Source organism: Macaca nemestrina, chromosome 2 (genome assembly GCF_043159975.1).
Source record: "Macaca nemestrina isolate mMacNem1 chromosome 2, mMacNem.hap1, whole genome shotgun sequence".
Lineage (NCBI taxonomy): Eukaryota > Metazoa > Chordata > Mammalia > Primates > Cercopithecidae > Macaca > Macaca nemestrina.
In genome coordinates, this window is record NC_092126.1 from 1,433,148 (window position 1) to 1,447,211 (window position 14,064).

Below are 14,064 nucleotides of genomic sequence, written 5' to 3' on the forward strand. Positions count from 1 at the left end.
TATTTTATTCTTTCTCCAAGCAACTACTATAACTTGAAATGAATGTCACACTCTCTCTCCATCAAAGATACACATATGTATTCACGGTTATTATATATGTGTTTGTGTATGCTTGTTTTACATTGTTTATAGTCTGTTTCTCCTACTAGATTATAAACGCTACAATGGCAAGGGTTTTATATAATTTACCACTATCTCCCTGTGGCAGAAACTGCTTATTGGTACCAAACTGCTTATAACCCATTCTCCCCTTGTCCCTCTTACTTATAAAACCTCCAATGTTTAACTAAGCATCTGGATTTCCTAGTATCCCTTGCAAATGGGTGTAGCTATGCTGCCAAATTATAGTAGATGGAATGTAATAGAAATGCTGTGTACATAGGTTGTTCCTTTAAAGGGAAATGTGTACCCTTATCAGCGCTTCCCTCTTCCATGCTGTTTATTTATTTTTTTTAAGTGAAGCAAGTTTATTAAGAAAGTAAAGGAATAAACTAGGGCTATTCCAGAGGCAGAGCAGCCCAAGGGCTGCTGGTTGCCAATTTTTATGTTTATTTCTTGATTATATGCTAATCAAGGAGTGGATTACTTATGAGTTTTCCAGGAAAAGGTTGGGCAGTTCCAGGAACTGAGGGCTCCCCCCCCTTTTTAGAGGATATAGGGCAACTTCCTGATGTTGCCATGGCATCTGTAAACTTCCAGAGCGCTGGTGGGAGTGGAGCAGTGAGCATGACCAGGTCACTCTCACTGCCATGTTGGTTTTGGTGGATTTTAGCCGACTTCTTTACTGCAACACGTTTCATCAGCACTGTCTTCGTGATCAGTTTCTTGTGCTGACCTCCTATCTCATCCCATGACTTAGAATGTCTAACCATCTGGGAATGCAGCCCACTAGGTCTCAGCCTTATTTTACCGAGCCCCTATTCAAAATGGAGTCGCTGGCCGGGCGCGGTGGCTCAAGCCTGTAATCCCAGCATTTTAGGAGGCCGAGACGGGCGGATCATGAGGTCAGGAGATCGAGACCATCCTGGCTAACCCGGTGAAACCCCGTCTCTACTGAAAATACGAAAAACTAGTCGGGTGCGGTGGCGGCGCCTGTAGTCCCAGCTACTCGGGAGGCTGAGGCAGGAGAATGGCGGGAACCCGGGAGGCGGAGCTTGCAGTGAGCTGAGATCGCGCCACTGCACTCCAGCCTGGGCGACAGAGCGAGACTCCGTCTCAAAAAAAAAAAAAAAAAAAAGGACTCACTCTGTTTTAAACGCTTCTGACAGTTCCTCCCTCCCTTTAAGAGAACCCTGAATCCCACGGGTTGCAGAGGGAGAAAAATTCATCCTCTGTAACTTCTTCACGCTTGACAGGGATGGCGATATTCCTGCCTATTAGGCCTCTTGCATTCAGAATAGACAGAACCTCAGTCTGAAAGCATCCGTATGGCGAGCACCATTTGTAACTCGAGTCCCAACAGAAGGTGGCATCAAAGTTAGCCTTTGGGTTGGGGGTTTCCTCAGTATTGACCCTTCTGTGGTTGCCAGAACGATGTTACCAGAAAGGGGTCCAGACCCAGATCCCAAGACAGGGTTCTTGGACCTAGCACAGGAAAGAATTCAGGGCGAGTCTATAAAGTGAAAGCAGGTTTATTAAGAATGTGAAGGAATGAAGAACGGTTACTCCACAGGCAGAGCAGCCTTCCATGCCGTTTAGTAAGCAAATGTGGTGGTAGGCCAACTTGAATCATGCAGACAAGGGAAAGCAAGACACAGGGGATGGCAGAGCAAGACAGAAAAAATTCTGCAGCTCCGATCACTTCACAGAGCGAGTCCTGCTGACGGTGGACTCCACCTGCTGAAGCTCTGAAGCTGCTGTTTGTGGTGGGACATTCCAAGACGGCCGCACAGGAACAGCTCCACCTGCAGCTCCCGGGTGATCAACGCAGAGATGGATGATTTCTGCATTTCCAACTGAGGTACCTGGTTCACCCCACTGGGACTGGTTGGCCAGTGGGTGCAGCCCACAGAGGGCGAGCTGAAGCAGGCCAGGGCATCACCTCACCCGGGAAGCACAAGGGGTTGGAGGATTTCCCTTTCCTAGCCAAGGGCAGCCGCGACAGACTTCCTGGAAAAACGGGGCACTGCCCCCAAACACTGAAAACTGGGCACTCCCCCCAAACACTGAAAACGGGGCACTCCCCCCAAACACTGAAAACGGGGCACTCCCCCCAAACACTGTGCTTTTCCCAAGGTCTTAGCAAGCGGCAGACAAGGTGATTCTCTCCCGTGCCTGGCTCAGTGGGTCCCACGCGCACGGAGCCTTGCTCACTGCTAGCGTGGCAGTCTGCAAGGAGGAGGCCTGGCTGGGGGAGGGGCGTCCGCCATTGCTGAGGTTTGAACAGGTAAACAAAGTGGCTGGGAAGCTCCAACTGGGCAGAGCTCAACAAGGCCTACTGCCCCTAAACTCCACCTCTGTGGGCAGGGCATAGCAGAACAAAAGGCAGCAGACAACTTCTGCAGACTTAAACGTCCCTGTCTGACAGCTCTGAAGAGAGCAGTGGTTCTCCCAGCATGACATTTGAGTGCTGAGCAAGGACAGACTGCCTCCTCAAGTGGGTCCCTGACCCTCATGTAGCCTAACTGGGAGACACCTCCCAGTAGGGGCCAACAGACACGTCATATAGGCGGCTGCCCCTCTGGGACGAAGCTTCCAGAGGTAGGATCAGGCAGCAATATTTGCTGTTCTGCAGCCTCCACTAGTGATACCCAGGCAAACAGGGTCTGGAGTGGAACTCCAGCAAACTCCAACAGACCTACAGCTCAAGGACCTGTTAAAAGGAAAACTAACAAACAGAAAGGAACAGCATCAACATCAAAAAAAAGGTCATGTACACCAAAACCCCATCTGTAGGTCACCAACATCAAAGACCAAAGGTAGATAAAACCACAAAGATGAGGAGAAGCCAGAGCAGAAAAGCTGAAAATTCTAAAAATCAGAGTGCCTCTTCTCCTCCAAAGGATCGCAGCACCTCGCCAGCAACAGAACAAAGCTGGACGGAGAATGACTTTGACAAGTTGACAGCAGTAGGCTTCAGAAGGTCGGTTATAACTTCTCCGAGCTAAAGGAGGATGTTCGGACCCATTGCAAGGAAGCTAAAAACCTTGAAAAAAGATTAGACGAATGGCTAACTAGAATAAACAGTGTAGAGAAGGCCTTAAGTGACCTGATGGAGCTGCAAACCATGGCATGAGAATTTCGTGACGCATGCATAAGCTTCAATAGCTGATTTGATCAAGTGGAAGAAAGGGTATCAGTGATTGAAGATCAAATTACTGAAATAAAGCGAGGGGACAAGGTTAGAGAAAAAAGTAAAAAGAAACAAACAAAGCCTCCAAGAAATATGAGACTATGTGAAAAGACCAAATCTACGTTTGATTGGTGTACCTGAAAGTGATGGGGAGAATGGAATTGAGTTGGAAAACACTCTTCAGGATATTATCCAGGAGAACTTCCCCAACTTAGGAAGGCAGGCCAACATTCAATTTCAGGAAACACAGAGACCACTACATAGATACTCCTCGAGAAGAGCAACCCCAAGACACATAACTGTCAGATTCACCAAGATTGAAATGAAGGAAAAACTGTTAAGGGCAGCCAGAGAGAAAGGTCAAGTTACCCACAAAGGGAAGCCCATCAGACTAACAGCAGATCTCTCAGCAGAAACCCTACAAGCCAGAAGAGAGTGGGGGCCAATATTCAACATTCTTAAAGAAAATAATTTTCAACCCAAAATTTCATATCCAGCCAAACTAAGCTTCATAAGTGAAGGAGAAATAAAATCTGTTACACACAAGCAAATGCTGAAATTTTGTCACCACCAGGCCTGCCCTACAAGAGCTCCTAAAGGAAGCACTAATGCATCAACTAACGAGCAAAATAACCAGCTAACGTCATAATGACAGGATCATATTCACACACAACAATCTTAACCTTAAATGTAAATGGGCTAAAGGCCCCAATTAAAAGACACAGACTGGCAAATTGGATAGAGTCAAGACCCATCAGTGTGCTGTATTCAGGAGACCCATCTCACGTGCAAAGACGCAAACAGGCTCAAAATAAAGGGATGGAGGAAGATCTACCAAGCAAATGGAAAGCAAAAAAAAAAACAAAAACAAAAACACAGGGGTTGCAATCCTAGTCTCTGATAAAACAGACTTTAAACCAACAAAGATGAAAAGAGACAAAGAAGGCCATTACATAATGGTAACGGGGTCAATTCAACAAAAAGAGCTGACGATCCTAAACAGATATGCACCCAATACAGGAGCACCCAGATTCATAAAGCAAGTCCTTAGAGACCTGCAAAGAGACTTAGACTCCCACACAATAATAATGGGAGAATTTAACACCCCACTGTCAATATTAGACAGATTAATGAGACAGAACGTTAACAAGGATATCCAGGACCTGAACTCAGCTCTGCACCAAGCAGACCTAATAGACATCTACAGAACTCTCCACCCCAAATCAACAGAGTATACATTCTTCTCAGCACCACATTGCACTTATTCCAAAATTGACCACATAGTTGGAAGTAAAGCACTCCTCAGAAAATGTAAAAGAACAGAAATCATAACAAACTGTCTCTCAGACCACAGCACAATCAAATTAGAACTCAGGATTAAGAAACTCACTCAAAACTGCACAACTACATGGAAACTGAACAACCTGCTCCTAAATGACTGCTGGGTAAATAACGAAATGAAGGCAGAAATAAAGATGTTCCCTGAAACCAATGAGAACAAAGAAACAACATACCAGAATCTCTGAGACACATTTAAAGTAGTGTGTAGAGGAAATTTATAGCACTAAATGCCCACAAGAGGAAAGATCTAAAATTGACACCCTAACATCACAATTAAAAGAACTAGAGTAGCAAGAGCAAACACTTTCAAAAGCTAGCAGAAGGCCAGGAATAACTAAGATCAGAGCACAACTGAAAGAGACAGAGACACAAAAAACCCTGCAAAAAAAAATCAATGAATCCAGGAGCTGGTTTTTTGAAAAGACCAACAAAATTGATAGACCGGGCCGGGCGCGGTGGCTCAAGCCTGTAATCCCAGCACTTTGGGAGGCCGAGGCGGGCGGATCACAAGGTCAGGAGATCGAGACCACAGTGAAACCCCGTCTCCACTAAAAATACAAAAAAAAAAAGAATTAGCCGGGCGCGGTGGCGGGCGCCTGTAGTCCCAGCTACTCGGGAGGCTGAGGCAGGAGAATGGCGGGAACCCGGGAGGCGGAGCTTGCAGTGAGCCGAGATTGCGCCACTGCACTCCAGCCTGGGCAACAGCGTGAGACTCCATCTCAAAAAAAAAAAAAAAAAAAAAAAAAAAAAATTGATAGACCGCTAACAAGAATAAAGAAGAGAGAGAAGAATCAAATAGACGCAATAAAAAATGATCAAGGGGATATCACCACCAATCCCACAGAAATACAAACTACCATCAAAGAATACTATAAACACCTCTATGCAAATAAACTAGAAAATCTAGAAGAAGAAGCTGAATCTCTGAATAGACCAATAACAGGCTCTGAAATTGCGGCAATAATTAATAGTCTATCAACCAAAAAAAGTCCAGGACCGGATGGATTCATAGCCAAATTCTACCAGAGGTACAAGGAGGAGCTGGTATCATTCCTTCTGAAACTATTCCAATCAACAGAAAAAGAGGGAATCCTCCCTAACTCATTTTATGAGGCCAACATCATCCTGATACCAAAGCCTAGCAGAGACACAACAAAAAAAGAGAATTTTAGACCAACATCCCTGATGAACATTGATGCGAAAATCCTCAAAAAAATACTGGCAAACCGAATCCAGCAGCATATCAAAAAGCTTATCCACTATGATCAAGTCGGCTTCATCTCTGGGATACAAGGCAGGTTCAACATATGCAAATCAATAAACATAATCCATCACATAAACAGAACCAATGACAAAAACCATATGATCATCTCAATAGATGCAGAAAAGGCCTTTGACAAAATTCAACAGCCCTTCACGCTAAAAACTCTCAATAAACTAGGTACAGATGGAACGTATCTCAAAATAATAAGAGCTATTTATGACAAACCCACAGCCAATATCACACTGAATGGGCAAAAACTGGAAGCATTCCCTTTGAAAACCAGCACAAGACAAGGATGCCCTCTCTCACCACTCCTATTCAACAGAGTGTTGGAAGTTCTGGCCAGGGCAATCAGGCAAGACAAATTTATAAAGGGTAGTCAATTAGGAAATGAGGAAGTCAAATTGTCCCTGTTTGCAGATGACATGATCGTACATTTAGAAAACCCCATCATCTCAGCCCAAAATCTCCTTAAGCTGGTAAGCAACTTCAGCAAAGTCTTAGGATACAAAATTAATGTGCAACAATCACAAGCATTTTATACACCATTAACAGACAAACAAAGAGCCAAATCATGAGTGAACTCCCATTCACAACTGCTTCAAAGAGAATAAAATACCTAGGAATCCAACTTACAAGGGATGTAAAGGACCTCTTCAAGGAGAACTACAAACCACTGCTCAGTGAAATAAAAGAGGACACAAACAAATGGAAGGACATACCGTGCTCATGGATAGGAAGAATCAATACTGTGAAAATGGCCATACTGCCCAACATAATTTATAGATTCAATGCCATCCCCATCAAGCTACCAACGACTTTCTTCACAGAATTGGAAAAAACTACTTTAATTCATATGGAACCAAAAAAGAGCCCGCATTGCCAAGACAATCCTAAGCAAAAAGAACAAAGCTGGAGGCATCACGCTACCTGACTTCAAACCATACAACAAGGCTACAGTAACCAAAACAGCATGGTACTGGTACCAAAACAGATTATATAGATCAGTGGAACAGAACAGAGCCCTCGGAAATAGCACCACACATCTACAACCATCTAATCTTTTGATAAACCTCACAAAAACAAGAAATGGGGAAAGGATTCCCTTGAATAATAAAAGCATTCCATTTAATAAATGGTGCTGGGAAAACTGGCTAGCCATAGGTAGAAAGCTGAAACTAGACCCCTTCCTTACACCTTATACAAAAATTAATTCAAGATGGATTAAAGACTTAAATGTTAGACCTAAAACCATAAAAACCCTAGAAGAAAACCTAGGCAATACCATTCAGGACATAGGCATGGACAAAGACTTCATGACTAAAACACCAATAGTAATGGCAACAAAAGCCAAAATAGACAAATGGGATCTAATTAAACAAAAGAGCTTCTGCACAGCAAAAGAAACTACCATTAGGGTGAACAGGCAACCTATAGAATGGAAAAAAATTTTTTCAATCTACCCATCTGACAAAGGGCTAATATCCAGAATCTACAAAAAAACTAAAATGAATTTACAAGAAAAAAAAAAAACAACCCCATCAAAAAGTGGGCAAAGGATATGAACAGACACTTCTCAAAAGAAGACATCTATGCAGCCAACAGACACATGAAAAAATGCTCATCATCACTGGTCATCAGAGGAACACAAATCAAAACCACAATGAGATACCATCTCACACCAGTTAGAATGGCGATCATTAAAAAGTCAGGAAACAACAGATGCTGGAGAGGATGTGGAGAAACAGGAATACTTTTACACTGTTGATGGTAGTGTAAATTAGTTCAACCATTGTGGAAAACAGTGTGGTGATTCCTCAAGGATCTAGAACTAGAATTATCATTTGACCCAGCAATCCTATTACTGGGTATATACCCAAAGGATTATAAATCACGCTACTATAAAGACACATGTACACGTATGTTTACTGCAGCACTATTCACAATAGCAAAGACATGGAACCAACCCAAATGTCCATCAATGAGAGACTGCATTAAGAAAATGTAGCACATATACACCATGGAATACTATGCAGCCATAAAAAAGGGATGAGTTCATGTCCTTTGCAGGGACATGGATGAAGCTGGAAACCATCATTCTGAGAAACTATTGCAAGGACAGAAAACCAAACACCGCCATGATCTCACTCATAGGTGGGTAGTGAACAATGAGATCACTTGGACACAGGGCAGGGAACATCACACACCGGAGCCTGTCGGGGGCTGGGGGGCTGGGAGAGGGATAGCATTAGGAGAAATACCTAATATAGATGACGAGTTGATGGGGCAGCAAACCAACAAGGCATATGTATACCTATGGATCAAACCTGCACGTTGTGCACATATGCCCTAGAACTTAAAGTATAATTAAATAAATAAATACATAAATAAGCTACTGTTTGTTTTTTTCCTGGTCTCTCTCACATGCAGTCAAACCTTTACTCTCCATCACCTAAAACTAGATCCTGCAACACAAGGACTCAATAAATATGCATTGAGTGAACAAGTGAATTAATCGTTCTCTTTCATCTGGTTAGCATGAGCCAGAAAGAATCCTTGAACATGATCTACCTCTAGTTATACTAGTTTCTAAACTTGCAAAACTGTGGCTCACATTCACATCTAATATTGAGGAACAAACCTATGGGCCCTCCTTGGTCAGCCAAAGAGTATCCCTCTAATTTTTAACATTTATCTTTCTAAACTTCAGTGACTTAATTTTGCATGTTATCTCCCTAATTTTTATAAAACTAATACATGTATCATTAACCATAATGAAATACCTGCTTTTGGAAGGGAATGTTTATTTCATTTAAAATCTTGCAGATGGTTAAGCATAATATTATCAGTGAAAAAAAAAAGACTGCGGTAAACACAGGCCATGAAATACAAGGCAAAAAAGGTGATATAACCTACAATTCAGGGGACAACATCAAAAGAGATTCCTATTTTCCCTTAATGAGCAAGCAGAAGAGTAACTGCTTCTTCACTCCAAAGTGACCAAATTAAATCAAGCTTAGTTACTGCATCACGTCCTGGAGCAACTCAGAAGCTAATAAAAACAGAAAACATGCCAAAACAAACTAAGATCCTTTTCTGCCTTTCATCTTGCTGCTATTCTCTGTCTCAATGTCTGTATTATCACCAGAATACTAGGAAGAACAGGCAGCTGCCATGTTGAGACCATGAGGGAAAGATGAAGAAAACTGAGGAGACATCTAACCTGACATCTTTGAAATTATGAACGAACACCAATAATTTCTTCAACTCTAAGCTTATTACTGACAAAAACCCACCACTGTTTCGTCAAATTATCATCATTTGGGTTTTCTTTTCCATGCAGCCAAACCACTTTCATGGTTTTCTGATTCAGAAAATTGAAACTGGAGAGCACGCTGATATGGTTTGGACATTTGTCCCCTCCAAATCTCATACTAAAATGTAATCCCCAGTGTTAGGGGTGGGGCCTCATAGGTGGTGTCTGGGTCATGGGGGCGGGCCCCTCGTGAATGGCTTGACCCCTTGTTCCTCGTACCATGTGTTACACCGGCTTCCCCTTTGCCTTCTGCCATGACTGCAAGCTTCCTGAGGCCTCACCAGAAGCAGATGTCAGCACCATGTTTTCTATAGAGCCTGTAGAAACGTCAGTCAAAATAATATCTTTTTCTTTATGAATTGCCCAGTCTCAGGGATTCCTTTCTGGCAATGCAAGCAAACTAACACACAAGCTAACAATGAAATTCCTTCTCCTAAACACTTCATGTATGACAGTGTAAAAGTATATCGAAGGACAAATTTTTTTTTTTGTTTTTTTTTTGTTGTTTTTTTTTGAGACTGAGTCTCGCTCTGTCGCCCAGGCTGCAGTGCAGTGACCGGATCGCAGCTCACTGCAAGCTCCGCCTCCCGGGTTTACGCCCTTCTCCTGCCTCAGCCTCCCGAGTAGCTGGGACTACAGGCGCCCGCCACCTCGCCCGGCTAGTTTTTCGTATTTTCAGTAGAGACGGGGTTTCACCGTGTTAGCCAGGATGGTCTCGATCTCCTGACCTCGTGATCCGCCCGTCTCGGCCTCCCAAAGTGCTGGGATTACAGGCTTGAGCCACCGTACCCGGCCAAATTTTTTAAAAATACAATCATAACATGTTCAAATGTACAGCTGATATACATCGGTTGTTTAAGAAATGGGGTCTCAGCTCATGTCTGTAATCCCAGCACTTTGGGAACCAAGGCAGAAGGATCACTTGACACCAGGAATTTGAGACCAGCCTGGGGAACACAACAAGACCCCCCCTCTCCACAAAATACTTTTTAAATTGGCCAGGTGTGGTGGTGGGTGTCTGTAGCCCTATGTATTTGGGAGGTTAAGACCAGGGGATCAATTGAGACCATGAGTTGGAGACTGCAGTGAGCCATGATTCTGCCACTGCACTCCATCCCAGGTGACAGAATGAGAACCTGTCTCAAAAAAAAAAAAGAGAAAGAAAAGGGAAAGATAGGATCTCACTATGTTGCCCAGGCTGGAGTGCAGTGGCTTTTCATAGGCACAATCATCACACACTACAGCCTCGAACTCCTGGACTCAACAGATGCTCCCACCTCGGCCTCCCAAGTAGTAGTTCGTGCCACCTGTCGGGCTTGATATACATTTTGCAGTTATTCTTTGGCCTACATGATCCTAACAGGTAAGACTTAACTGAAGGCCAGGCGCGGTGGCTCACGCCTGTAATCCCACACTGTGGGAGGCCGAGGTGGGCGGATCACGAGGTCAGGAGTTTAAGACCAGCCTGGCCAATATGGTGAAACCCTGTCTCTAAAATCAGCCAGGCATGGTGGCGCGCACCTGTAGTCCCAGCTACTCAGGAGGCTGAGGCAGGAGAATTACTTGAACCCGGGAGGCGGAAGTTGCAGTGAGCTGAGATCGTGCCACTGCACTCCGGCGAGACTCCATCTCAAGGAAAAAAAAAAAGACTTAACTGAAATTTAAGTGATTTACATCTATGGAAATGCTATTGTAACTCAAAAGAGCATTAACATGCTATTCAATACGAAAAGGCAAGCTGTGTGAACACCACAACAGAAGAGTATCTAAAATCTTTACTAAACTCCTTCATTTAACATATAATGTGTTCCCCCTAATGCACGAGAACGGGTTCCAAGGATTATTAAAAAAAATTATCTTGCCTCTGCCCTCAGTAAGTCTGTAAGTTAGCGGACAACCAAGTAAACTTACTTTGGAAAGTGTTTCTTTGGGTTTAGTCATGATAAAACCAAGAAGAACTGAGGGTGAATGTGTTCTCCAATTAGAGACACTCTTTTCAAACACACTAGGATCCACACAGAAATATTTAGGCAAAAGACACCTATCAACAATTTACAAATGGCTAACAAACCACACATACTATTCTCAGTAGTAGTCAAAGATATACGAACAAGTGAGATATTTTAAAAAGCTATCAAAACGGCAAAGATTCTAAAATGACACCACACAAGGGTAATAAAAGGATTTCATCAAACAATCTCATATACTGCTGGTAGAAACATATTTCATATCTTGCTGGTAGAAATATATTTCATATATTGCTGGTAGAAATATAAATCAATGTAACCTTTAGGCATATCATGTAGATATACTTATTATGATGCCAATTCCCTATACACTGACCATGTTTTTTTGCTCTTATAAAAATAAAAAATGTCACTGAAGGCCAGGTGCAGTGGCTCACACCTATAATCCAAACACTTTGGGAGGCCGAGGCAGGAAGATTGCTTGAACCCAGGCATTCGAGACCAGCATGGGCAACACAGTGAGACCCTGTCTCTACTAAAAATATTTTTTTTTAATTAGCTGAGTGTGGTGGCACATGCCTGTAGCCCTAGCTACTCGGGAGGCTGAGGTGGGAGGATCCCTTGAGTCCAAGAGTTCAAGGCTAAAGTGAGCTATGATTGTGTCACTGCAGTCCAGCCTGGATGACAGAGCAAGACCCTGGCTCTAAACCAAGTAATTTTTTTAAAAAGGCATTGAAAATGCAAAAGCATTCCTAGTTAAGGCACTGACTCTCCAACAACTTACTGTTTCAAAGCTGCCTTTATGCATCAAATCAATGGGTGGCCGGAATAGATCTGCAAGGGTAGTTAATTTCTTATCAATAGCTCCTCCATTTCTTAATTCTTGTTCTTGCCGAACTATAACACAGAAGGATGAAAAAGTTTCAGTTAGCCATAAAATAATCATGAATCACATTAAAAAAAAAAAAAACTTCTATCAATTGAAGGAACTGCTGTCAACAGGCTTGACCTCAAATACAAAGATCTAATGTTGACTCTGAAAAAAAAAATGCAAAGGGAGACAAGAGGAATCTTAAGACTTGGTGGAATTCCCTATTCCAAGGATACAAAGAAAATTAACTGAAAACAGTCACATAATCAAAGTAACTTCTTCACATATTCAGAAACTAATTAACATGGGAGAGGCTGAGTGCGGTGGCTCACGCCTATAATTCTAGGGGTGGCCAGGGTGGGCGGATCACCTGAGGTCAGGAGTTTGAGATCAGCCTGGCTAACACGGTGAAACCCCGTCTCAACTAAAAGTACAAAAACAAACAAACAAACAGACAAAAAATAGTCATGCAAGGTGGAGCACACCTGTAGTCCCAGCTACTCAGGAGGTTGAGGCAGGAGAATGGCCTGAACCCTGGAGGCAGAGGTTGCAGTGAGCAGAGATCGCGCCACTGCACTCCAGCCTGGGCAACAGAGCGAGACTCCATCTCAAAAACACAAAACAAAACAAAAAGCATAGGGGAAAACTTTCATCCTCATTTATCTAGTTCTGAAAGCAATGTAAATTCATCTGCTGTTTTTTTTTTTTTTTTTTTTTTTTTTTTGAGATGGAGTCTCACTCTGTCGCCCAGGCTGGAGTGCAGTGGCCAGATCTCAGCTCACTGCAAGCTCCGCCTCTCGGGTTCACGCCATTCTCCTGCCTCAGCCTCCCGAGTAGCTGGGATTACAGGCGCCCGCCACCTCGCCCAGCTAGTTTTTTGTATTTTTTTAGTAGAGACGGGGTTTCACCGTGTTCGCCAGGATGGTCTCGATCTCCTGACCTCGTGATCCGCCTGTCTCAGCCTCCCAAAGTGCTGGGATTACAGGCTTGAGCCACCGCGCCCAGCCTCATCTGCTGTTTTTAGCTATGTTCTCAATCTTTAAAGACTCTGGGGCAGCCACGGTGGCTAACGCCTGTAATCCCAACACTATGGGAGGCTGAGACATGTGGATCACCTGAGGTCAGGAGTGCAAGACCAGCCTGAGCAACATGGTGAAACCTCATCTCTACTAAAAATACAAAAATTAGCCAGGCGTGGTGGCACAAGCCTGTAGTCCCAGCTACTCGGGAGACTGAGGGCAGATAATCGTTTGAACCTGGGAGGTAAAGGTTGCAGTGAGCTGAGATTGCACTACTACACTCCAGCCTGGGTGATACAGTGAGCCTCCATCTTAAAAATAAATAAAAATAATAATAAAAAGATTCTAACAGTAGAGATGATGACCACTGTTGTCACCTTCCACTGGGAGGACAAAGAATTCCCCAGATGACTTGAGTCAGTTCAGGTTCCCCATTAATTCTCTCCAAAGTTACAAGACCTATTTGTGCCTCAATGAACTCATTATAAATAAACCACAAAATCAAGCATGGTCCAAGGGTTTCTCATATATCCTCTTAACATAACTGTCCTTTCTCTAGGATTCCATTGCTAAATCAATACTAGATCCTCTAAAACTGTAAGACCAAGATTCTCATTCTAACTTACACACAAAAATATTTCAAACAACTGTAGCCAAAATATTAATAGGCTGCTCTGGGTGGTATGGCTTTTTCTCCTATTTTTCAATCTCTTACAATAATCATTTTCATTATATATTCCTTTCATTGACAGAAATCAGGATCCTGAGGGAAATCAGTTTATTTTATTATAGTAAGCATTTTAAGTATTTATTCACAAACGAATTAAGTTTATCAGTTACCAGATTTCCTACACTATCTCCATCTCCTTTACTATTTTTCTATAACCAAATAGGTTAGAATTTGGAACAGTTCAGCTCAGGGGGGAGTTAATCACATCCTGGATCCATAATTTCACTTTTTAAATAAGGTGAAAACTTAAAGTAATTGGGCCTA

General features: G+C 43.0%; 1 protein-coding gene across 3 annotated transcripts in view; it reads right to left on the reverse strand.

The window, feature by feature from the left end:
- LOC105470773 (UBX domain protein 7) overlaps positions 1-14,064 on the reverse strand; it is a 79,095-nt gene that overhangs the window by 24,468 nt on the left and 40,563 nt on the right. For all 3 annotated transcript variants that reach the window (XM_071090569.1, XM_071090568.1, XM_071090570.1), the window contains one exon: positions 11,965-12,077. In XM_071090569.1, the coding sequence (XP_070946670.1) occupies positions 11,965-12,077 (113 nt within the window). The remainder of the gene's footprint in view (positions 1-11,964; positions 12,078-14,064) is intronic.